At 39.1% G+C, this 26,004-nt stretch overlaps 1 protein-coding gene across 5 annotated transcripts in view; it reads left to right on the plus strand.

Moving 5' to 3' along the window:
* The window catches only part of MYH10 (myosin heavy chain 10), a 104,062-nt gene that overhangs the window by 34,802 nt on the left and 43,256 nt on the right, over positions 1 to 26,004 (plus strand). For 3 of the 5 annotated variants that reach the window (XM_042802727.1, XM_042802729.1, XM_042802730.1), the window contains exons 4-6: positions 3,622 to 3,649; positions 15,315 to 15,417; positions 25,227 to 25,319. In XM_042802727.1, coding sequence (XP_042658661.1) covers positions 3,622 to 3,649; positions 15,315 to 15,417; positions 25,227 to 25,319 — 224 coding nt within the window. Of the gene's footprint in view, positions 1 to 3,621; positions 3,650 to 15,314; positions 15,418 to 21,350; positions 21,381 to 25,226; positions 25,320 to 26,004 lie in introns of all 5 variants that reach the window. The other 2 variants (XM_032992093.2, XM_042802728.1) reach the window with 1 other exon arrangement.

The following is a 26,004-nucleotide window of genomic DNA, read 5'->3' on the forward strand; positions in this document are numbered from 1 at the left end:
CTTCAGCTTTCATAGTTTGAGGTTCATTGTCTAGATGGACACAGAAAAATGGATTTGGAGTAACATACTGGAGTACCAGTTAACTTCTTTTATAGGGTCTGTGTCAGTTCAGCCTCCTGGACGTAGAAAATAAAAAAGCTCTGCTGCAGTTGCTGGAGCTTCTGACAATGACAAAATACATAGAACTGCCTGGACTTGTAGACTTTCTCTAGGATTATTTGGGTGAGAAAATTCATTTATACAGTGTCTTGCATGTTGTGGAACACTACTTTTGTGTAGCAAATTGACAGGTAAAATATGTCATGATACAAAGTATTGACAAATGCACATTGCCTTCAAAATAAACTACTTTCAATTTCAAGGCAGATGTTACCTCTGTTCTTAAGTTTTTAAGAGGTAATAAACTGAAAAGCTGTAATTTAGATACTGTATTTTTTTGATGAAGTGGCCTAGCTACAGTGACAAAATTAGAGAAAAGTTATTCTTGGGAGTGAAAAAGGGGAAAATTGTAAAGTTGTCACTTTAGAAAGTGTCTCAATAAATATTAAAGCAGAAAATACTAATTTTCCTCTCTACTCATGGTACCAACTGGGCATTCATTCAGTAGCTGCTTCTAAAAGAACAAATTATTCGTACTGTTCTATGTTATCTTGATTTTTTTTTTTTTTTTTTTTTTTTTTTTTTTTTCTGTTGTATGGAGTTGCCTATGAAGTTCATTAGTCACTTAGCTACCCCTGGAAACAGGTCAGGGTAAGAAAGTTGCACTTTTTTCTAGTTTATGCTGATAACTGGACATATGGTATCTTGGTACCTCTGACTGCTGCTGGACTTCTGATGTTTGCCGCCTTCTGGTACCAAAAAGTTATTTCTGATAGGACTCAAAAGACCAGCTGCTGTATATCAAAACCAGAATGTAAACTTTTTTAGTGTTTTCTTAATGTTTCTGTTGTCATACTCCCACTACTTTTGCCTACTCTCTGCTTTTATTTTTTGCAGTCACAGACTTCCCCCTTCCTTTTTTCGGTGTGTCTGTACAGGGGTTGCTACACATCATGCAGATGCAGGAAATAAATATGATACCATCCCTGCAGTTTTGTCAGGAATATGATCAACTTTTTGAATCTTATTTTCTTTCCCACTTTGAATAATCTCAACTCACATTCTGCTCTCCTACTACAATCATTTTGCTCTGTTACCCAGTAGGTAGTATTTTTCAAGTTAGCAGCTGCTTGCAGGACACAGTCACAGGGGTGCAGCATTTTGACTTGTGCTCCTGATGAAGTGCAACCTAATTCAGTTTGTCTGCACAACAGGTAAGAGGATGGCTGGTATTTCTTGCCATTTTTGAACAAGTTAGTACAAGGGGCTCAAAGTACAACTGGTTGCATATTTTTAACATTTTTCACTCAGAAAGCACCTCATATTTTCCATCATACTTGATGTTACAATATAATCTAAAACTTGCTAGTGGTGCAGTCCACAAGCCTCTAGTTTAGCCAGCTGGGGCAATAGCATCTGCCTGCTTTAAGAGACTTAATGTCATTTAAACTTTCTATTCATAAACTAATTAAAATAACAATATTTTGCTGAGACCAGGTCTTTTTTAGCTGGTTTCCTTTTTTAGATCTGTTGCGTCTATGAACATAGCCTTTTGATCTATGGTAGATTGGGGCTGCTGTGTAGAAAAGGGATCTCGTGTCTCCCTTCCACCAATACAGTTTTTTGTACAGAGTACGAGGGCACTGATTCAGCTCAACACAAATCACATCAAAAAACATTTTGTCAGGCAGCTTTCCTGCTCACCTCTTGCCTGTGCTATGCAGGTGACACAGTTGGAGGTGAGTGCTGGCACAGCTGGAGGAAGAGGATGGGACACGGTTGCCCCTCCAGCTGCAGCCTGCCTTCATTTTGGCGGTATACTCGGTCGCCAGGCGCTCTGGCAGCCCATGCTGCTCCAAATCCAGGCGTCTGGCTGTGCTCCTGTTGGCAGTGCTGCCGATCTGTGCTGAAACTTGTATTTCTGCTGCAGTGTGGCAGGCCTGCTCAAGGAGCTGATGTGGCTGAACATGAACTGGTTTTGTATCTGGGTGGTTCATCAGGCGCTGTAATGGGGGGAAGCACAGATCACGGCTGGATTTAAATTATTTTTTTTAACATGCTACCTATCTAAAATTGAAATTCCGCTTCAATACTGTTATGCAACAACTCTATGAACTCGGCTGTTACATAGGTAGGGTGACTAGTTTCATGCAGTCTGAAAAACTCAGCAGTGATTTGCAACTCAGTTTAACAATTGTTTCTAAATGGGTCCAGAAGAACTATGAAACGTTTACATTTCTTTTCTTATCAGAAATGGTCAGAAATGGTCATAAATGTGTTGAGGCTGTATATATGAACACAGATCAGTCTCATATGTATTAAGCATGTGGGGAGGCTGCCTTGTAGCATCTGAAGCTGTCTATTCCTCCTGCTAGAACTTAACTGTGTCCCAGAAGGAATAATGATCATCATGTTACCAATTGTTCCTTTTTGTGGTCCATCAGAGCGTTGTGTTCAAGAAGGGGTGTGTGTGGAGAGTGGCAGGGAGGCTAATGTGTTTTTTCTGAGCTTTACGCTTGAACAAAATAAAGCTTGATTTTATTCATTATAATGTAATCCACTGCAAATTACCAGTCAGAACAGAAAACCTGTTTGAAGTTCGGGGTTTGCAGGAGGCAGCTGTGTTCTTGTGGAGCTAGTGACAAACAGCTGAAATGTAAAAGCAAGATCTCTGTGATGTAGGTTTATGACAAAGATGTTGAACTCATTGAAAACCTTGGCTCAAATGGGGTGGAGAACACCTTTAGCTGAAATGTTTTACTTTCTGCAAGTACATCTGAATGTTTTGATTATATCATTTTTAATATAGAGTGTATGATGTTGAAATACATTGTGTTAAAGATTCTGTAATTATGAAACACCTCTTGCAGGGTATAACTGACCTTCAGGCATTCTTTTCAAAGGTCATGAGCGCGGCAGTGGGGTGTCACAAAAGTGCTGAGCCACACTGTATTATGGAGTTCAGCTCTGTTCAGTATTTCCCTGGATGTCCTTTGACAAGTCTTTAATGAATAAGCTAAATTATGGAAGCACTTTAGGCTTGCATGTTAATTTAAAAAAGAAAAAACTGTAGTGTAAAGCACTCGTTTACTGGAGCTGTTAGTGCTATTTCCAAGTGTCTGGTCATTAGTATTGTGTACTTGAAATTGGTTTTTCTTCTCACTTAAGATTTTTAATTCTTTGATTAATCTAGGAAAAGGTGCTTACAGAATAAGAAATGTTGGGCCAGCTTCATCTGAAAATACGATTAAAAATGTTACTGTGGATGTCAGTTAAATTTAACCAAAATTTTGGCTTTGTTATAAGAAATGGCAGAACTTTTAGGAGTGTCTAAGCTGTTGTTTGAGAGGGATGTGTGTGTGAACTGGAACGTTTAAGGGATATTATTAAAATTGCTTGAGAATGTCCTTAGAATTGTTAAGCTGAAAAGCTGAATTTTTAAAAATATTCCTTTAAAGGAAGCTGTCTTGCAAATTACAATTTAAACAAAAAACTGTAACCGTGTTTGTTCTTGTTTTGCAGACCGTGAGGACCAATCAATTCTCTGCACGTAAGTGAACACTCTTCATTTGGGGCATTTTTGGAAATCTGTATTGTGAAAGGGGACTTGGATACAGATGTAGTCAAAACTTTGTCTTTAATCTTGACAGACAGTGACTAATGGTTAAAGATGTAACATGAAGTAATATTTCATATAGGGATATATTATTTTAATACTATAATTTGCCTTATTGAAAGCTTTATAGGCATGTGCTACTTCAGAAATGTAGTTTAAAAATGCCACTCAGGAGTTCTGAATCAAAACCAAAAAGCTTTTAAAAGCATACATCTGTCTGAAATGCTGTGCTGTAACTACTCAATGTGTAGTGCCTGAGGGGGACGTGAATCAAAAGTTGGTCTAGAAACTCTGCTGAGCAACAGCTTCACTTTGGATCTGCTTCAAACAGGAGAGCTCTGAAGAAGTTGACACTGAGATTTCCTTTTGCTTTCTCTGTGTACACCTGAATTTGCCCCACCCAGGAGCAAACTTCTTGCTACAGCATGAATTTCTCTGGGATCTGGAAATGCAGTGGTGGGGTAGTTGGAATATGAATGTGCTTTCAGGCAGGCTTATGAAACTACTGAGCTGATCTATCTTTGGGCTGCTGTTAAAAGGGGTGATCCAGTTTCCTTTCCTCTCCCACATAGGCTGCGTGTTTCTGCAGCCTCTTGTGCTAGTGTTGGGGGTTGGCAGCCAACATAAGCTAGTTCAGGGACTGGAGCTGGCAGAAAACCGACCTTGCCGCAGAATGATGCTTTTCAGCAGTTTAGTTCTCTGGGTCTGCACTCTGTGGGCTCAGAGGAGTACTAGCCTGAAGCAGAAGGTATGAACATGCAGGAGGGGAACGGTCCCTGTTAGTAGCAGCCTGGGGGTTAGGATTATTCATCTGCGTTGTGAAACCACACCTTGGCTCCATTCTGAAACGGCTTGCAGTGCACAGTCTTGGGTATAACCTAATATATTCAATTATCTGAGGGAAAGAGGGAAGATATGGTACCTTGCATGCCTCTGCCTTGGTTATATGATCAGCTGACCATGCTGTGTGCCAGTGCATACCAGCTGCACTGAGGCCATACTTTGTGAGGATGCCTGCTTCCTGAAATAGCTCGATGGTTAGATTAATTGCTGGAAAGAGACCTGGGTTCAGTTTTCTTCTTGACCGGAAGGGATTCAAATCTTCATCTCTTGCTTTCTGCAAAAGTGCCTTAAGTGTCAGACTATCCAAGACTGAAGGTGGATCCTTTCAAGCAACTCTTTTTTGAATGATGGCTACTATAAATGCAGGATTCATGGGGCCTAGGGACACAGAAGCAAATACAGTTCTGTAGCTGAGATAAAAGTTGATCCACTTAACACAGGCTTGTCTAGCTCTGCGGTTCCTGCTCTTAGTGGGAATTCTGTTTTCGTGTGATGACTACTTCATGTGCAATGTACAAAACAGCCCTCAAAGCAGGGATGGGATCCCAGAGTGAAAATAAAAGCTTTGTTCTTGTGTGTTTATGGATGTTTTGACAGCATATGCTTGCCCCAGGTGAATTCTTTTTGAAGTAGCTTCATGTTTTGCGCCTATGCATGAACCTTGCACTCCTTTACATGGTCAGCTGAGACCACAAAGGTTGAAATGGCAGTGCTACAGGATTTAGTGATCTGTTAATTTGCAAATTGGAAAGCCTTGAAGCTCTCTTGCCTTCAATTTTGTTATTATCTTACCTGTAAGGCTACCGTAAGCTTTTGATCCTTCTGTACTGAATAGATAATTGAACACTGGTTTATATCTGGTAGAGCACACTTCAGCACAAAATATCTGGATCTTGTGATAGGTTCCACATCTTGGCTAGGCAGTTGATAGGTTGCTTGCTGTACATCCATCTGTGGAGAGAAGCTTGCTTACAGATGGTGAGGGGTGGGGAATGGACACATGTCCTTACAATCAGACCTCAAGAGAATGCAACCATATCCAGTACTGAAATTTGGAGCTACTGGGCACTGCTATGAGTGCAGTCGTAATATGAAAACCCTCAGAGATGGCCCTGAGGAGATCTCTTCTGTTGGACAGGTAAAATGTTTGGTGACAAATCTACTACTCCATGTAAAACTTCAGAAGCTGGTGCTAAGAAGCAATGAACAATACCTTCCTGAAGGATTTTAACACTGTCCTGGAATCATATCACAAAACTAAGTAATGAAAATATTAGTACCATGACACTAGACAAGTTTTGCTGCCTTTAATTCAGTGTCTTGGTTGTATTGGTGTGAAAAGCTACACTTAACAGAAGTATGGCAGAGTCTTAATAAAGCTGTGTTTCTGAGCAGCAGATTCCAGGTTCCGTTATCTATCTTGCCACTTAAAGTTTCTTACTGAAGTACTTACATAGCAGCGTAAAGAAAAACAAGGTTAAAAAGATCAATGTCACTGATCATTATTTACGAGGAAATGCAAATTTCTTCAGTAGTGTGGGCAGATCTGTGGCCTCAGAATTATGAAGGGTTAGGCATCATATCTCCAAACTGGACATACAGGACCAAAGAACATCCAGCTTAGGTCTTACCTTTAGGGACAGTGAAGACACGAGGTGTGACAGATGCTAGGATCCAAGGTGTTGCTGTCACCTGAAGTTGAACACCAAAGTTCCACCATAGTCCAGGAGACCTTGCTAATGCTGTCTAACCAGCAGCACCACTTAGATCCTGACTATAAAAAAGGATAGTAGGAGTTACCAGACTGCTGTTCAGGTTAATAAACACTTTTCTCTTAAAATAAGTTTGTCTTAGGCTGCTTTTCAGCTCTGTGTCCAATTCAAAGGGAGGTGCCATCAAAACCACTTGTATTCCCCTGCATGTATCTTTTGAGCAAATAGACTATAAAGACAGTTCCCTGCTGTGGTACTGTCCCTAACATGGTTTTCCCCATGGGCTTCATGGAAGAGGTGTACTTTTTTTTGTCAGGTTTGCATTATAAACTCAGTACTTGACATCTGGCTGGCCGAGATGTTAAATCCTCTTCATGAATGGGATAAAGCCATGGGAAGCTCCCTTGTGCAGCAGGCTAAGAGGAGGTCTCATGTTTTGATCTAGAGTGGGCTAGTGTCCAGGACTTCTATTGCATTGCTGATTCTGTGGTGAAGAGGTAAACTGTGTGTGTTTTGATGCCACTGGTTTTATAGGTCTTGGACTAAGGCAGGAATAAATAAGGTAGAAGGAGTGTGTCTTAACCACACTGGAGGTGTTTTCAGAAACTCCTTTGGTGGTTCATAAAAGTCCTGAGACATCTTGTTGTCTCAGGACCTAGATCGCATGACTGACCCTGATCTGTAGTAGAGCTGAAAGTCCTCACAGTACTTTTTCTCCAGTAGAAGTGGTTCAAGCTAGCTAGTGAGAAAGAAGACATCCCTTGATTTGTGCACTTAGATGAGTGGAGAGTTGTGGTGTGCCTGTCATTCTTCTGTCTCTGACTGCCTTGACCATAGTTGTTTTTATGTACATCCTCAAGTTAAATGTCTCCCATTTCTTGATAGTCTGTCTGATTAGCGTCTTTACCTATCTCTCCTTACCTCTAGTTAACCAAGTTTCTTGGGTTTTTACCTTCTATGGCCTTTAGAGTAGGGGGCTAGATCAGCTCTCGAGTAATAGTATCTGATCTGAATGACACCTCACCAGGTCTCTGGATCCAGCCCCCTTTTTGTTTTGACAGCCAGGAGTGCTGCTCTCAAGGGCATTCTTGGGTGCAGGATTGGTGCTGTTTCAGGCCTTTGGGTTTGGTTTCAGTTCTTCCTCTTCAAAGACTGTCTCTGCACTTACTCCAGATGCCTTCCTTTGTTTGAGTCTAACTTAATGAATGCCTGATCCATTCATACTCACCTTCAAAAACGTTTAAACACTCTTTAATTTTGTTATTACCTCATCTGCAAGATGACCTTAAGATTTTAATCCTTCTGGACTCAACACACGCCAGAATCCTGATTTATATCTGGTACACATGGTATCTTTTACCCTAAGCACAAAAACGTGCAACTTAAATCTGGGGTTGAGGCTGTTTCATTGTCTTCACCTGACCAGATCTTTAGGAAATACTTACGTTTCCCCTGAAAGGTCTGCAGTTATCTTCGTGCAGTCACTATTCTAGTAAATAGCTAACTGTGTCCAGATATGTCATGAAACTACAAGGGTGTTATTTAGCATATTCTCTATCATAATTAAACCACTTTTATGGTTACATTAAAGAATGTCTTATCTCAGATATTCTGTAGACACTTAGAGATTAGTTCATACTTTGCCTCAGAAGTAACAGTGACTAATGATCCAGGTTGGTTCAGCATTTGATAGATTATTCACTGTTTGCATGACAGGACAGTATGCAGGCAGTATACCTGGAGAGAAAGTGCATGCAGGTGGATCTTCCTGAGAAATACAGTTTGCCGAGAATTATTTTTTTTTTCCCTGAAATAGAACTGTGCTGAAGAATAACCTGTATTCCATTGAAATGCTGCAGATAGATACAGGCATTCATGTAAATATGTGGAATGGGCTAGCCTTGATGGATGATTCTCCAAGCTTGTCTCTCATCACATTTCATTAGTTTGAAGGCAGTGGGATTACTTGGAATTTTTCTGTCTTAACTTCATCACCGGTTGATGTTCTGTGAGGAATTTTGAGTAAACTGGTGTTCTTAAAGTTAGTAATATTTTCTCAAAGTCAAACTTAATACCAGGAGGGGAAAAAAATACCTTCTCTGCTGTGTTCTCTGGATGCTTGTCTCAGCAAAACATCTTGTCCTTCACCTAACATGGAAGCTGGTTCTTCAGGAGGGTGTTACTCAAATTACCAGCTCATGTGGCTGTCATTCAGCTCTCCAATCCAGATTTCATGACACAGATGACTTCCTGCTCTTGCTGTAGAAATAAGAGTTGTCTCTGAACATAAAATGGTGTGCCTTCTTCCTCTCTTTTGTTACCTTCTGTTCTCTTCTCTTTCCACTCTCTGTCTTTTAGGAAACGAACACAGAGAATTGCACTGCTGCAGAGATTAGTCTGCAGGGCTTTATTCCGAGTTAGTGACATGTAATATTACAGATATTTATGTGCTGACTTCCTTTCTTCTAGTCTTTTTTTATTTGTTTCCACTGTGCCTCACTCTCCTCTCCCCCCAACCACATCTGTTCTTGTAAATTGGTTAGTACTTGAGCCCCAGAGACGGAGTTTGTAGGAGAAACTTTCTTATTAAATTACTTATTAGAGAGAGGCTTTTCTCAGGGTGAACCAAAAGCCATTTTCCCATGTCCAGAAGGATTCTATCTTGCTCCTCTGTGGTGTAACTCTGATTTCCTCAGTTGGTAGTGATGTGATTTCTTACGTACACTTTGGCCTTTCACCAACTGAAAACGCCAAATATGTGCACAGGCACGTACGCCTGCAGTTCCTGAATCTACTGGATAATTTATCAGACATTGGTGAAAGCCAGATTATTGCCTGGTTGATGATGAGATGGGAGGAGCTGAACGAACAATAATGGTGATAATTTCTTTTTAGCTTTGAAGTTGGATGGTTTAACCTTGGGATGCTAACCACTAACAAATTTTCAGTAAGGTTGCTGGAGTTTTCTACTGCTTTGTCATTTAGTTCATTAAGCTTTTCAGTAAAAAGCAAACAAGCAACCCCTAAAACCACCACTTCTCTAGGAAGCTAGATTTAACTAGCTTCCATCTAATCACTCCTCCTTGACTAGAGTGCAAATGAAAACTTACTTAGAATCTTCTGCCTGTAATTTCTTAGTTTGCTGAAAAGGGAAATATATGTAGTTCTAGCAACTTCATGTTCCCACTAGGTTATAAGTGTGCTACCAGCCTATATTAACCCAGCATCCATAAGAAACCAATTACAGAGAAGTGGTGCTAACTTTGCAATGTGCACATATCTCAGTGTACATTTTTTCATTTCTCGAAGATGTGAAGTTGTAATTAACAGCTTTGTAGGCTTTTATTCTTTGAGAAGCTACAGCTGCTGACATTTTGTTAAGTATTGTTGTTTCTCTTTGATTATTGCTGTCTATTAATGTTAAATGGGCATGCCAGGCTGTTGGAGGCTGATGACCGAGGTGAAGAAATTTTTGTTGTGGTATACTGGGAATCTGAGAAATATCCAAACCTTTCCTGGCTTTGTTGTCTTTAGCTGCAAGGCGACTTTTGGAAAGTCAAATATGAAAATGTGCTGCACTGCACTTTTTTAAGCTACTATGTTCTAAATTGGAGAATCTTACCACAAGTTTGTGGTAGTCTTAAAACTGACACTGGGCTTGATAAACAGTTATTTAGCAGATGCTTGCCAGCCGTACAGGGTATCTAATCTGAATTGGCTTCAGTAGGAGTTATGGGGTGTAGAGGGAATAGAGGCTGCTTATTAAAGGACAAGGGCAGCAAATACCAAACATATTTGTATATAACCTCTGGCTAGAGTCCAGCTTGTCACATTCCCTAGACAACTGGTGTTGAGATGATGTGAAGCATCTAGAGAGAAATGAAGGAGCTATAAAGCAGCCTTGTAAATAGTAAAGCCAATTAGTGACTCTTCTGCGCTAGACAAAACTGTCAGTTATACCTCTTAATTTCAGAAAATTAGCCAGGTGATTAAGACATCCTTTTAATTACAGGTCTTAACTGTAAATATCTGTTAATTTGTAACTGGCAGAAGATCTGCTCAGTTGTGTATGAGAATAAGTGTCTCTTCTGTTCTTTGCAACTGCTGTTGTGAGAAGGACAAAAGACCATTGTTGTGGCTCTTATGCAGTTACTTTCTCCTACAAACAATTTAAGTGCATGCTTCCATGTTTTAGTGCCTTATATAAGTGGCTGCTTCATAGTAAATGAGGCATTGCTAGTCACAGGACCTGTGAGTGGCAAGTTGGGATCCCTGTGTCTTGTGAAATTGGGCACTGAGGAGAATTTGGCCAGGTGTCAAGGTGGTGGTGCCACTTCTTTGCAGAAGGATCTTCCGCTTCCAGATGAACTTCTCATCCCAGAACTTGTTGCTGATCAGGAATGGTAGAAATAGACTGGAACTTCTAGGGCAGGGGAAAGGTTCGAGTGATCTAGCCTTTCTGCATGGAAAATAAAGGCTCGTTTTGTTAGCTTTTCAGTAATTCAAATCACAGAGATGATTGGTGATGGGATAGGTGACACCAACTGAATCTGACCATCCTAATATATTCCAGGTGCTTATCTTCATAGATGTTAGTTTGCAGTAGACTTTTGTGCATAGGTAGCAAGATGAAGAAATGTCTGAATTTCAAAGCTTGCTTTGTACGTGTGGCTTTGTGTCCTTTGGTCCTGTGTGACTCACAGCACTGCATGTTGTACATCCTGTGTAGCCTCTGATCTGGTAGTGAAATTAATGTCTAGCTGGGGGCTGGTCGAAGGGTGCCAGTCCTTGCAGTGGGGCTTAAGTAAGCAACTCTAAGCTAATTTGACTTCCCTAAAATCCAGAAACTCATTTGCCAATTCAGGCTGAGGTGGTGGTGTTGCCTCGTCTTGCCATGCTGAGTGCTGTAACTATCACAAAAAGATGTGTAGATGCTTCAAACCTGCTTGACAATAAGAAAAACAACTGTTTCACTACTGTTTTCCTTTAGAACAGTGTTTCCCCATGGAAGAGGTGTTTCTCAGACAGGCGTTTAACCTGTTCATGGTATAATAACTGCCATTATACGTGTCCTTATGGGAAGAGCACACTGCTCTCTCGAAAGTCAGAAGACTGGCTTCCATTCCTGCTTGTTGCCTGTTTTGTTTTACGACCTGCGAGTCATCTCCTATGTTTGTTTTGCCTGTTTTCTAGATGGCAATCTGTTCAGCAGAGGAAATGCCTTTTACTTCTGTGCAAGATTTGGGCTCAAGTTGCTCAGGGGGAAAAAAACTGCAGCTGGTTGAAAAGTCAGTCGCTAATTTTTTGCTAACCAAATTGTAGCTGAGAGAAATTTACCTGAAGAGTACCTTCGCTTATTGAAAATTACACTACAACTTTACATGCAATGAATTTAAAACCATGTAAAAACTTTTAAAGTACTCATGCTAGCTAAGCTTTTCCTATTTTAAATGTGCTTGAAGCTGCTTCAAAGCAGCAGCTTTGCTGCTTTAGGGAAAAGTGCTTTAACCCTAGATACTGCGGACTGTCGGACTTTCTTTGACCTGTCTCTAGCATAGTTTGTAAATCTTTAAGTTAATTGATGGAATTAACCTTATACCTCCAATTTGAGGCTGTTGCTAAAGAAGGTTTGCTTGCTTGGATGCAGTGTTTAGCACAGCCCCTGGCTGGAGTCGATCAGCATTTTAATTCAGTCTCATAAGGTTTTGTTTCTACTAGTAGTGGAATTGAGACTGAAACAAAGGAGGTGAAATTATGACCCTTCTGAAGTCATTAGCAAAGTTGCCATTGACTGAAGTAAGGCTAGGATCTCAGCCAAGGGTTTTAGTTGTTTAATTTATGGTAACATATTAATTGAGTTGTATTAAAACAAGGTTTTGAAAAAGTTAATCTTTAGCTTCATGATACCATCTCCATTCCATAAATATTGTACATAGTGTTACTAAAAGTTTACCTTTTTTGGGCAGGTTGATAGAGGTAGAAGATTTTAATTTATTTTTATAATCCGTATGTTTGCACTCCTGGGAATGAACTAAAGTACGCAGATGTCATGATTTCTATAAATGAAAAGGACTTTATCCTAAATCTTCTAATTCTTTTATAGTATATGGCAGCAGAGCTATTTAACACTGTATCCTGCAGGAAATATTTGGCATACTTGTAAGCTCCAGGGAGAGGAAAACTAGGATGATAACATCCATTACTGTTGCTTTTGAATGTGAACTTACATGAAGACTTTCTCTAAAAAAACCTCACTCCTAGATTTAAAGGCTTTTTAGCAAAAGGAATGTATTGCAAGCTTTTGACCTTCCTGTGCTGTACTGGTATGCATGCCAGAAAAGCCTATTGATTAGTAGACTCTTCTAAAATTGTGTGCTGCCTTTTCAGAAAGTCAACATCTGGACTGTATTTATTGCACTATTTTTCTCCTCACTGGATGTGTCAGAGTAGATTTTCCTCCTTTAAAATTTAATAAACTTTGGTTTTATAATTTGACAGAAAAGATTATTTATCAAGTTTTAAAGGCACAGCTAATGATGTGTTCCCAAGTTCTGATGATAATAAAGCCAAATTGTATTATTTTAAAATGTAAATGTATATTTAGCTGTACTTCTTTTCTTATTTCTCTTACCTTCTAGAATAGTTTTAGCATTAAGCATATTTTAATACACATCTAGAAACAGGCAAGACTGCTTTTATTATTGCTTATAGTCATGAATTATGTTAATGTAAACACTGCAGTAAAAGAGAAACTAGAAATAAAGACATGAGAAGCAAGAATTGGCATCTGAAGTCTTTTTTCTGATTATCAGTCTTTATATTTGTCTTGTATGTAGTGACTCTGGGCTGTGTAGAAATGGGATTTTTCATTAAGAGTCAAAGTATGTTGATCCACTTGTAGCGGTCCCAAAGTACACCCAGTTTCTGTGTTGCACATTGATGGTATCTTGGCAAAAAGGAAACCCAGTTATCCATTAGCTAATTCTCAGAGTAATCTTCTTTGAAACCAGTTCTTCAGGTAGTTCCTTCCAAGTTTTTTCATGCAATGAGCAAAGCTAGCGCAGTCAACAAGTTTCACGGGAACTACCCTCTCTATCTCTGGAAAGTTTCGAGTAATTGAGTACAGTGATTTCTAATCTTTCATAGTCTGTATTATTTTTCAGTGATGCTTGTCTTGTTGTGAGAGAAAATGGAACAAAAATTGTTTTAGGTTGATGTAGTTGCTTCTGAGAAGCAGATGCCATCAATAAAATTGGGTGCCTCGGTTAACCCTCTAGTATTGCAGGCCACAATTTGGTAACAGGCTGTGAAAAATACTCCACATCTTGTCTGCAGAATAATTTTGTTTGTTGTTTTCAGTTAAAAGTTTTCTCCTGCAAAACCTAGGGGCTGATACTGTTCTGTCAGGTCAACCAGATGAGCTGTTTCACCTGAAGCTTGTACGTAGCCCTTGTTGGCTACTCTTCTGTGATGAGTTTGCTAAGCTGTGAGTGAGCTGCTTCAGTGCCCATGACTTCTTGCTCATGGGTGGAGAAATGCACATACTGCCATCTCTTAGCAAGAGATCACTTCTAGTGCAGCTCTCCTGTTTCTGTGATTTGAGAGGACTGGAAGGTAAGAGGAAAGGGGATTGTTTTAGAGTTCTCTTTGAAACTCTGAGTCAATATCCTTTCTGTATACGCAAAGTTAAAATGCCAACTGCTATATTGTCTCATTTTTGTAGATTTTAAGTGTAATGTGAGGATAGGGATGTTTCTAAGCTGCCTATCTGATCAAGAAGTGCAGGTCTGAAGGTACTAAATACCTAAGTAAATGCAGACTAGCTACAAGACTGGGGTATGCAGCATGGTGGAGGAAGATACTTACAAAGCCTGTAAAAGAATGTCCTTAAGTTTCTCCCCTCTTTCTCCTGGTAAATTAACATCTCCATTATAAGTATCTTAGCTGAAAAATATGCGAGCACACAAAATGTATACTTGTCATTCTTACAAACTAGTTGTTTCCAAACTACTTTCTGAACAACTGTTGAATGACAGAAGTACTTTCACTCTTTGATGCAAATTCCCATAATAAAATCCTTTTTAGCTTTATACACCTCGGAGTTGCTAGTGGCAGTCTCAGTCTCACTTGAAATAGGATCTTCCTCCAATAATTTAGTGCCACTGAATCATGGCTAAGTTAGACCTGGTAATCCCTTTGTGTGGATTTGTCCGAAGACAAGACCTAGGTTTTAAAAAACCCAAACTGTAGTAACATCATTTGTGGTTGCACTGATGTGAACTTGGTCGCATTTCCTGCCTAGAATATCCCATATGTAAACCTTGCAATAAATTCTGTCTAAACATGTTCTGCTTTAAATCTGCCTCTGTCTTAAAAATGAAATGTGCATTTGCCATCTTTACTGATCTGTGTACTGTACCACTCTGCACTAATAAATTAATTTCTTAATTAATTTCTGTAGCCCTGTGGCCACAGATGTATTTTTAAATGAGCTAAGAGTCTGCCATGAGCAGTGCAAAGAATCTATTTAAAATGTGTTTTACTGTACTTTGAAACTGGCTTCTAAATCAACTTGGTAATTCTCATAAACCAGCTCCTGGTATATAAAATACATTAATATGATGCTAACTATAAAAGTGTGTGTGTGTCCATATATATATAAAGATTTTTGAAAAATTGATATATATGTATCTGCACTCTGAAAAGTTCTGTTTCTGGCATTGTGATCAAGGCAGAGAATAAATCTGTTTCTTGTCACCTAAGGTAACAAAGTCAGTCAGGCATATAGTCAAAAGCTTATAGTCAAACTAATGTTATGCATTGTATCAACACCTTAATGCTAAGGTGATCTTTAGGATGAAGAAAATATTTTAAAGAAATACCTTGTAGTTCCCTGCAACATCAGTGCTTTTGGTTTTAGATTGTTAGAGAAGGTCTGTTGCTTAGTCAAAGCCATAAATGGAATGAAAAGAGGTTGCTATAAACAAAGGATTGATAAACTGTTGAAAACTAATTTTGAGGAAAATGTCTGAAATATTTTTCAGAGGTGAATCTGGTGCCGGGAAGACTGAAAACACTAAGAAGGTTATTCAATACCTTGCTCATGTTGCTTCCTCCCATAAAGGAAGAAAGGACCATAATATTCCTGTAAGTTGGGATATTTTCTCATTTGTTTATTGATCTTTTTGAAAACTACCATCTTTGTATTAAAAATACCACAACTTCTTTATTAAAGGTAAGGTGTAATATAATCCACATAAGTCTGTCTCAACCATTATTTTTCTTTAGTAGTGTCTGAAATGAGCAGTTACATCAAATTTCCGGTGAATGTTAGCTGTTTAACTTCTGTTGTGAAATTAAAGGCAAGCTTTGTAACTAGGAACATTATCAAAGTGCTCTGATGCAGTAAACTGCAGTTTTCAAAAAATTTTATGAATTTGGGTAATTCTTAGGGAATTTAGTTCCCACTAGATGTAGTTTTCAGTACTATATTTCTGAACAAGCCTTCCATTCTTTCAAAAATTAACTTGTAGATGGGAAAAATCATCAAGCTTAAAAACGGCTGTAGCTGTGCTATATCTAGAAGTCAGCACCTAATAAAAAGCTCAGATTTTATTACATGACAAACAAGAGAGTATACACTTATGTCAGAGAATCTTGGGGTTTTTTGTAATTAATCACTAACTGATTTATGTAGTACTTTTTTCAGATTTACTACCAGACTTCAAAATTTTTACTGACCTTTCTAGCAATTCTTTGCTTTAAAAAATATGAATGGGGTTGAATATCTGTTGCTGTGAGCACTTGGTTCTCTTTGCAGTGAATTACTAATTCAACTTTAGCAAGCCACCTGCTTGTAGCATAATGAACACTGGCATATGCCTGTTTTTCTCCAGTAGTACTGCTGGTGTGTCTGGTGGTTGGAAGCTTTCAAACTGTTTAATCTGATTTAGCAGCAACAACTTCTGTAATTTCTAGTGCATGGCATTAATGTCATTAAGACATTCTTGAATGTGTCAAGACTCAAGCTGGAAAAAGAAGAGATGACTTCTGACTGGTCTGGAGAAAAAAATGTCACGGATTTGAAGTGGGAGAGAGGAAAGATTGCTCTGCAGGTGGATTTGGAGACATCTAGTTAAGTGTATGGGGAAACTCAAATCTTTGGTCTAATCATGAGCAAGTAACATGATGTGTGTTGATACTTATTCAGACTGGTGCTAGTTTATCACATAGAAAAGGTGAAAATTAGTCTAAGCATTGTGCAGTTTGAGTGTGCTGCAGGTAGTGTGCATATCAGTTACAGGCCTTAGAATGAAGTTTCTTACGAAGTATCAGCAATATTAGGTGTATTGTGTGTTGGGAGAATACATGGCTCTGGGGAATGCTGGTTAGAATGTCATACATCAGAACTGGTTTTCTGTGTAGGTTTTCATTTAGGAATATTCTTGGCTTTACTGCTGTGCAGCCTTGAACAAAATCAGCATTTCTTTCAATTTCTACAGGAGAAAATGGACTACAGCTTTTTGGGGGTGAAGGGAATTACGCAGAAAAGGGAACTGTGCAGGGTTTGTACCAAGTGCTTCTAAATACACTGTTGACAACTTGGAATACCTCAGGTTGAAAGAGATTTCTGAAAGCCTCTTGTCCAGCCTCCTTTCAAAATGTGCCTTCCTTCAAAGTTAAATTACATTGCCCAAGACCTTGTAAAGCTGAGTTCTGAAAATCTTGACTAATGGAGATTATGCAGCCTCTATGTGAACCTGTTCCAGTGTTTAACCACTTGAAACCCTATTTTGATTGTTTTAAATACACCATGTTTGTTTGGCCCATCTTGTGCTGTGTTTCCATGAGGATTTCATGTCAGTACTTCTCTTAAAACTACCCCTTTTCTAGTTTTGTCATTATAACAATTCCTGTGGCCACTCACTGGCCTTGGAGACTGATGCAGGCTCAAACTAGTGCTCTTAAGTCCATCTGGCTCTAAAGAAAACAAGTTTCCTCCTTTGTTTATTACATGGCTGCATAACTGGTATGAGGGTGCAGAAAAGAAAAGGGAAAGCTGAGGTGCAAAATGTCAGTGAAGGGAAGGATGAGTTGTCCTTTTTGATGCAGTGTTGGCTAATTCCACCTAAATCACTCGCTGAACTGCAACTTAATCACACTGATAAGTAGAGAATTAAATGGGATGCGGGTATTCATATCAAAAGAGTTTTGAAGAGGATTGTTGTAATCAGTTGCTTCATGATCTAACGATGACTGTCATGATGAAGACTGGAAAAGATTTTATTATTTGTAAAACGTGGTTTAGGCACAGTAAGAAGAATAGGGTAGTTTCCTGAATAAAAGTCTGATACTTTGTGCTTTTCACTCAATGCAGTACCATAGTAAGCATTGAATTAAGTATATGTTTATGAAAAACGCAAAATGTTTGTGTAACCAAAACAATTTTGAAAATACAAATGTCTTCCTTGTCCTGTAACAGTTCAGTTTTATTTCTCTGTTGCAAACAAAGAATGTCTAACCTATACAGCTAACACTCAAAAGTTAGGAAGTGTCAGATTTGGGGTTATAGATGCAGCCTTAATTTGTTGCTTACATATTTATTAGAAAACTGGAGAGGGGTGGTGGTGATCCATCGTATGCATCTGTACAACCTTTGCATTATCCTGTGCACAGAGAAGATGCTAAATAGGCTTGTTAAACAGCCTGCTAGTCATGGATTTATTTTTACCCATCCTGTTACAAATAATTACCAGTGACATGTATATTACTGAGACTGTTCTGAATGCTGCATAGATTTTTTTTTTTTTTTTATGAAACAATTTGTATGCTCATGAACGAATAATTATCTTCCCAACACTGTTCTGAAGTCTAGGGTTAACTTTGTCTGTTTTGCCTGACAGTGCTGTAGAAGTATTACTAACAAATGTCCCCAGCTTGCCACCTCAGGCCATGACCAGAGTAGCACTGGTGTTCTGCCATGTCACAGATGCTCACCAAGTACATTCTCCAGCAGTGCTGACTGAAGTGTTCAGCTTATGTGAGGAGCATCACGTAGGAGCTCTACCCATGCCTTGAACAGCCTCATCACATTTGGTCTTCAACTGCTTGTCCATGAGGCTTTTCTTTCCCAACAGCCGTCTTTCCTAATAGCTGGTGACTGTGTGTCTACAGAGGAGCCCTGCAGAGCCCTTGGCATGTCATCCTCAGACAGGGGCCCTGTGGGAAATGGAGTCAATAACACATGGGTAACCACAGAGGGTGGAATTACAGCACTGAACCTCCTTAATACTAGCATTTCCTAATTTATGAGTGTTTGAATCTGTAGCCACACTGTCTCATTTCCTGATTAATCCCAAGGAATGTTAAAGGTATTGTCTTGGGCACTGTGCTAGGAAGTGTAGAGTGGTGGTAAAAAAAAAATGCAGAAGAGAAGCTTTGGTAATTGTGGGACTTGGCAGAGCTAGGTGAGACGAAGGTGGTCCCTTAAGTTAGGAAGAGAAGCTGGGCTTTCTGGAGCCCAGTAATGGAGGGGAGGGAGGAGTACTTGGAGATGAGTTATAACCATTAGCTCTTCTGAAGACTGAAGGTGGGATGAAAGTGAGTCTGAATCCTTTTCTGTAGTGTGCTTGGTTCAGAGTCAGAACTGATGCAGGAACAGTCCTAGTAGGTGTGTAGCAAGGGAGAGAGAAGATGGAAGATACTGTAAATAACCAAAAGCTTTATCTTCGCATCCAGCAACTCTGAGCTATAAAGAATTGGAGGGGTTGGGGTGGTAGTGTTAAGAACTTTGCCGGTATATCTGAGTATTTTGCCTGCACCAAGCACATTGTGTTTTATTCAGTTGTTAACTATGCCACGCAGGGACCAGCTTTAGAAAGACAACCCTTGTGCTTTAGCTTGGGCATCTTGGACCAAAGCTGACCCACACTGGTATCTGCTGGTCTGGTCAGCTATCCCATGCTCCCTGGCTACACAGAGGAGTCTCTCACCTTCGCTCTCAATTATTCTTCTGTAGGCTGAGGCGGCGTGGAGAAAAGGACATTTAGGATAAAAAGAGATGAGGAGAACAAGGATAGATAATTAGTAAGTGTTGGGAGGAGGATCATGTGTCTGGAGAGGGTTTTGGACAGATTAAGCAAGGACAGTAGGGAGGAAAAGGAGACTTCTAAACTGCTTAGCTTTGTGGCTCATTGCTCCCCTATATACTAAGTGATGTAAGAATGAGAGAAAAGAATGAAATAGCGTTGTTAATGCACGTGTTGGAGAGTTGCTTTAATATGGTTAAGAAATGAGTCTTAATTCTGACTCTTTGGTTCTGCTTCAGTTCACAAACTTGGTGGTTTTGGATGGGGAGGGAAGTCAGTGCAAAATATAGAAATAATAATTTAAAAAAAAAATTCATACATGGCTTTCCAAAATAAGGAAGAGTGCTGGGTGTCCCCTAGTGCATGAGGCTGGGGGATGTTCGTAGCTGTATTTGTAGATTATGGACATACCTGGACCCTATTCATGGTCAAATACATGAAATTAGCAGAAGTTTTCAGTCATGGTAATATATGAAGTAGTTAAGTTCTATAAATAACTGCATCCATCCACCACTGCTGTCCCCAGTTCCAGTCATCTTGGTACTATGTGCCTCTGGTCCAGATGAACAGAATTAGACTTGTGTTCATTTCCCCTCTCCCCAAAGCCTTCCTACCCCTAATCCCCTCTATTTTCACTAAAATTCAGCTTTTACCGTGGTATCATTTTAAGCTTCAGAAATAATTACTGATACTTTCAGGTTAATGTTTGCTTTCAGTGTCTGCATTTGCCTTTGTAGCTGAAATGCTAAATCGTTTAATTTGTTTTATTAATTTCAAAAGAAACATAATTGGTTTTGAAGTACAGGATCTTGGCTCAGGCTGAAGCTCCCCTTAGTAATTTCCCAGATGGGCTTTAACTGCCCTAATTTAAACACAAAGAAGTTAAGTATGTGTCTGAGGACAGAAATGGACACCCTGAGAAAGCAGCTCATCTTGTCTGAAGATAAGCAAATGAAATGCCTCCTAGGTGTACCTATCCTTCTCCAGTGATTACGGAAAGAGTGGTAGCTTCACACTGAAACACCTAACTCTTTTTTAGATGCCTGAGTTGTTTTTTGAGCATATATGATGCAGCTTTGCAAAATTTGCATCATTTGACTGAATAAGCCAAACCTTTGCCAGCTGCTTTGCAGACCTCTGTCAAAATCTGTTCTTCTTCTCTAAAACAGTGCTAGTTGTTTAAAATAATAAACAGGAGTGTGTATCTAGCTTGGTATGAAAATCTCTTGGTGTGTGTGTTTCGCCACAGTATTCTCCCCCTAGGCGCTCTCAAGATTATTAAACTTGCAGACTGAGCCAAAGAAATAATAATGGAATATAAAATTTCTGCAGAAACTGGGCAATTTGAGTTTTGAGGGTTTTTTATTTTACTTTATTACATTCATGTTCCCTTTACCCTTCTTCCTGGCAGAATTTGAATGTCTTCTAGTTTAAGATTTTGCTTCTCATGTGGATGGTCATTCTTGAAAGAAAGAAACAAAGCTTTTGTCTCGATTGTAGCTTTGCATTTCTTAAATATTTGAAGTACAGTGCAAAAACAAAACCCCAGACTCCTTAAGTATTGCTTTCCTCTTGGCTCTTTCACAGCCTTTTTGATTTTTGAAGAATGATGATCGTCTTATCCATACAAACTAACCTTACAGTGACTGAGGCGGTAGAGAAAGTTACTTGGTGGTGTGGGTTTGTTTGTTTTGTTGTTGTTTGGCAAAACTGTGGAAAGCAGTGCATAACTACTTAAGCTATTGCTCTTTTTCCTTGCTGCTCTAGGTCCATCTGTCATCTTGTGTTTTATTTGGAATTAGTCCTTTGCATAAACACAGCTTTTAGTATTTTGCGCATGCGAATAACTGCTTTTCTAAAATTAATTTGAACAGTTTCTATGAAGTGAGTATATAGTTAAACTAAACCTACTGACATGAATAATTTGGGATGTAACTTGCAGCTGGAATGCTTGCTTGCTAACATATACATTTGTTTGTTTGCAATGAACAGCCCGAATCACCTAAACCCGTGAAACATCAGGCAAGTGTTTTTCTTTATGCTTTTAAAGTTATGTAGGCGAATTGTTACGTACTATTCTCTTTTCTGTCAATTTGTATTTATAACATGTGGGAAATCTTATAGAGGTATCCAGCTAATAATAAACTTTGATAAATATTTAACTGGCTTTGAGAGACTTGGACTAAAGAACGGCTTACTAGTTCCTCAGCATTGCAAAGCACTTCTCACCGCTTTGAAGTGGTGTTAGTCTGTCCTGAAGCAAGAGGTTCGCCCTCTCTCTGGCTGACCTTCTCCAATATGCTGTGTGTATGCTTGATTAATATACTGCTGAGAGTACAGAACACTTTTAAAATACTGAACAAAAATGAGATGGATTAATGGAAGCTATAGAATTCTTTCGATTAACATACTGTTTTGTCTGAATATTTTTATAGCTTCTCAGATAACCTGATACAGACTTTGATCTCGAGTGTAAAAGCCTTGGCATAACCAATCGTCTTCTGAAGTCAAGTGTTTCCCCTGACTTTCTAGGATAAGTGGTGTGAGCAATGTGGTATCTGTTCAGTGTTGCTGCCTGAATTAGTTTCCTCATTTGAGCTTCAGCTGCTCTTGTTCCTCAGGGTGGCTGGAGCTGCCACACAGAAAACGCTGCCCGTTCCCTGCTCCCTTAGCCCTTCCAGTGGGCAGCAGTAGTTGGTCTGTTCTAGACCCCCTTCTGGCACGAGAGTGGGAGTTGCAATATTCCCAGTGCTGTGGAGTATACTTGTGAAGGAGAATAAAGAAGGTTAGGTAGAAGTTGAGGGTAAGACTGTGGAAAGAGATAAATAATTGCTGCCACGTGTTATGCAAGTTAAATGCTCCACTCTCTAACCTGAGATGGTAAGTGATGCCTTTGTCATGGGCACAAACTTTTAAATAAAGAAAAAGCTTTGCAACAGCTCCGTATGGTGTAGCCAAGGCTTGGTAACTGAAGAAGCTACCATGAGTTTAGCTGATTGTATTCTTCCCCTTACCTTTTTCTGAAAGCTGACTGTAGTGCAACTTAACCTGTAGTGGGAAGGGAAATAGTAAAAGAAACTGTTAGGTCTTGTGTATTGGAAGCAAGAAGAAATTACATGGACAGCTCTGATGCCTTTGCTAGTGTGTGGTAACTTGTTAAACCTCTGTAACCCAATCATGTGTCTGAGCCCACAGTCTCATTTTCAGAAGTTGCAGACATTCTTAGTATTTAACTTAATCCTCCCTCCTTGCAAACCTCATTCTAAGGGTTTTTACTAAAATATTTCTGTTCCAAAAATAGATGGAGCAGTGTTTATTTTAACCCTCCTTTTGCTTAGAGTGATCATGTCAGGGTTGAAATAAACCTTTTGTTGGTAATCTTTTTAAATGTATCAGTGGAAACATGCTAATTCAGAAGTGTTGATATTGCATAAACTGTAATCATTAACATTTCTGTTTCAATGTCATTTTGAACTACAGAGTGGATCCCTGTTGTATGTGAGTAGCATGTAGTTTTCCCTGCCTCACCCAGGCTTCATGCCGAACTGAATCACTGGGATGCTGGTTTTTCTGAAACTGAGACAATAACCTGTCCTTATCTTAGTGTTACCCTGCATGAAATATTGCATGACTTCACTTTTTCCACAATACTGTGATACTGCTTTTTCCAAGTTCTGCTTAGATGCCTATGCAGGAGATATGCCTATAGGCCAAATTTATACTCTTTCCAAAACACTGGAACGCTTCTAAAAACGAGAATTGTTTTCTGACTGTAAAGCAGTCCATCTGTAAATGAAAACTACTAAACCAGAATGTTTAACACAGAGTGAGAGGTTTGCTGTTTCTTAGTGATTGCTACGACAAGTCTACTTGCAAGTGCAAACCACAGGGGCTGGCAAGGCTCAGCCCTCTGTTCTCACGGCTTTCACCCACATCTGAGCACCCAGCTGAATGTTTCTTCAAATCCTCAGCGATGATTGTAAAAATGAGCTGCTTAACTTCTTGCATTCAATTGGAGAATTTGAGTAAAACAATTTTACAATGCATCGCAGAAGTTCCTCTGCGCAAAACCAAATTAAGGTTGTGGTACATGGAAGCACTTTAAAGCATGGATGAATCGTGCCTGCAGTGAGATGCTTTCAAGTGGCACGGTGATATTCTGTGGAGGAGTCAAATTTTGAAGCCGGCATGCTTTCTTTTCCAGAATAGCTGGAATTTGAAATGTAAGCTGTGACATGCTTGCTGCATTTAATATACGTAATGTGGTTTATTTCAAGCTGTGTACAGCATGGTAAGCAAGCTTCTCATTTTTATACTTGATGTCTTAACAGGAGCTGACAGCGTGGTTGGGAGAGGGGAACGGGAGGAATGGTGTGAGCAAATGCTTTCCCCCTATCTGATGCATTTATACAGGAAACCTTTAGAATATAAATCACAGACGTGCATATAGTGGTTATGATGGGGATCTAGTTTTCCCTCCAATTACGGATTTTTTTGCCAATTTGCCGTTCTCAGGAGCACTTTTAATGTTGGCAGACCCTAACATAGAGTGCATAGGCACTGTGGCCTGAGTAGTGCTTAGTGTGCTCTGGGCTAAGACACACATTTATTTTTTTAGTTACTTCAGAATTCAGAGAATATATGGTTCCGAAGGGAATATATTTGGAAGTAAACAAGTTTTAAGCAGATAACTTGAGGTCACATTAAAGAACAAGCATCCATTAGTTTCCAAGAGAACTTGGAATATATTACATTATAGAAATAAAAGCCTCTTTTAGGTGTTAACTAGTGAATTTTTAAAATGCCTGTGTAAAAACTGACGTTGTGGAAGCCTTAAGTTTCCCATTCTTTGATGCTCAGTCTGGGGCCTTTATTAATCTATGCTATAAATAATTGGAAAAAGCAGGTTTATGAACACAAAAGTCAGTTTTTGAGACTATGTTCCAGACAACTTCACTTTTTTTTTTTTCCTTTAAACCATCCTTCAGAGTGGGAAGACAATATCATATTTTCTGATGTGCATACATACTTTCTGGGCTTATGGAAACAGCACAGACTTTTGTTACCAGACCGCCTCACAGACATCAATTGTAAAAGCTGTTGTGCAATTTCCTTAAGATAAATACTTTGATTTCTACATCAATTGGCTTGAACTTAAAGAAATGTTTAAAAACATTAAACATACTGAGCAATGTTGGCTGAATTGAGCAACTTGAAAATGATCTTTGTATTTGGTGTTGCTCAGTTCCCATTATGCCATTCTGGCATGCTTCTCAAGTGCATTCGGGTCAGAGATGTTGCAATGCTATGAATATCTGGCTGTTTGAAAGTCAGTATTTCACTGATTTGAAAGTAAGTTTGAAAATAGGGATTCCAAAGTAGCTCTATTGTCAAATCACTAAACAAGAATAACCTTGCGCTAAAATCTTAAAACAGTTAAATAAATTTTTCCTCTTAAGCACTCAAAGTCTGTGACTGATTTCATTAGCTCTAAATGTGAATTTTCTTTTTCATGTTCAGTGATTTTTTTTTTTTTTTTTTTTTTTTTTTTTTTTTTTCCCCCACATCCATTAAGTCCTATTTGGTCACTGCTCCGTTTGTGTTTGTATGTGTGTGTGTTTTGAAAAAAGACCAACAAAAAAAAACCACAACCCAACCAACAACCTGAAAGAAGCACGTTCTTCATTGGATGGAGGAGACTATCAGTGGATTTAGAAGCGAGGGAAAAATATCGCCTTTCTGAAGGTGATATCACTGCCACAGCTTGGGTAGAATGACTGTCAGGAAGAAGCAGAATATAGGACCTCTTAATTGCATGTGCGTTGTGCTAATGTCTAATGTTTATTTTTGTGTTTGTGTGGTTTTTAGGGGGAGCTGGAACGTCAGCTTCTTCAGGCAAATCCCATTCTGGAATCCTTTGGGAATGCAAAGACAGTGAAAAATGACAACTCTTCCCGCTTTGTGAGTTACTCCTTTTCTCTTTAGAATATGTAAATCTCAATTACTGCTTATGGGAAAATTCCCTTAGGAATTTATCTAATTAGTACCAGAAGCTTTCGTTGTTCTCTTTCCTCCATGAATTCAGGTTCTCTTACAATGCTTTCTGCATTGTGTTGGGGTCACTGAAGATGCATTCTCACTGGCTCTTGGCAAAACTTATTTTAATTTTATCCAGTTTCTAACTTCAGCCATCTTTGAAGTGACAATAGTGTTCATAGTGGTCATCAACAAATATAACCGTGCCGTAGAGCTAAACCGTGGCTTGCATGCACAAACTGCTGCTGAACTACTACTAACTATGAAAGAATTTGGCTAAACATATAGTCTTCTGGACAATAGCTATGACTTTATCAATTGATTGGTTTAGGGAGAACATCCTCAACTTGTAAAAAAACCCCACAAAAATTGCGTATAAAAACCTCTCAAAATTTCCATGTCTTCCTGTCTGTTTTATTGAAGGAGAGGCAAAAAGACACTATGATTTATTCGAGGTGTTGGGCACTCTTGTATCTGGTTGGTATTTTTGTTGGGTCAGTGCCCTCTGTTCGTGTACTATTTTGGTGTCAGATAACCACTTTTGACCTGTTCCACTGTTTTAAAAATAGTGGTGGAACTTGGGGTGAATAGCTGTTTACCACTGCTTAAA

The sequence above is a fragment of the Tyto alba genome, unplaced genomic scaffold (genome assembly GCF_018691265.1).
Source record: "Tyto alba isolate M040663 unplaced genomic scaffold, T.alba_DEE_v4.0 Super-Scaffold_39, whole genome shotgun sequence".
NCBI classification, from domain to species: domain Eukaryota; kingdom Metazoa; phylum Chordata; class Aves; order Strigiformes; family Tytonidae; genus Tyto; species Tyto alba.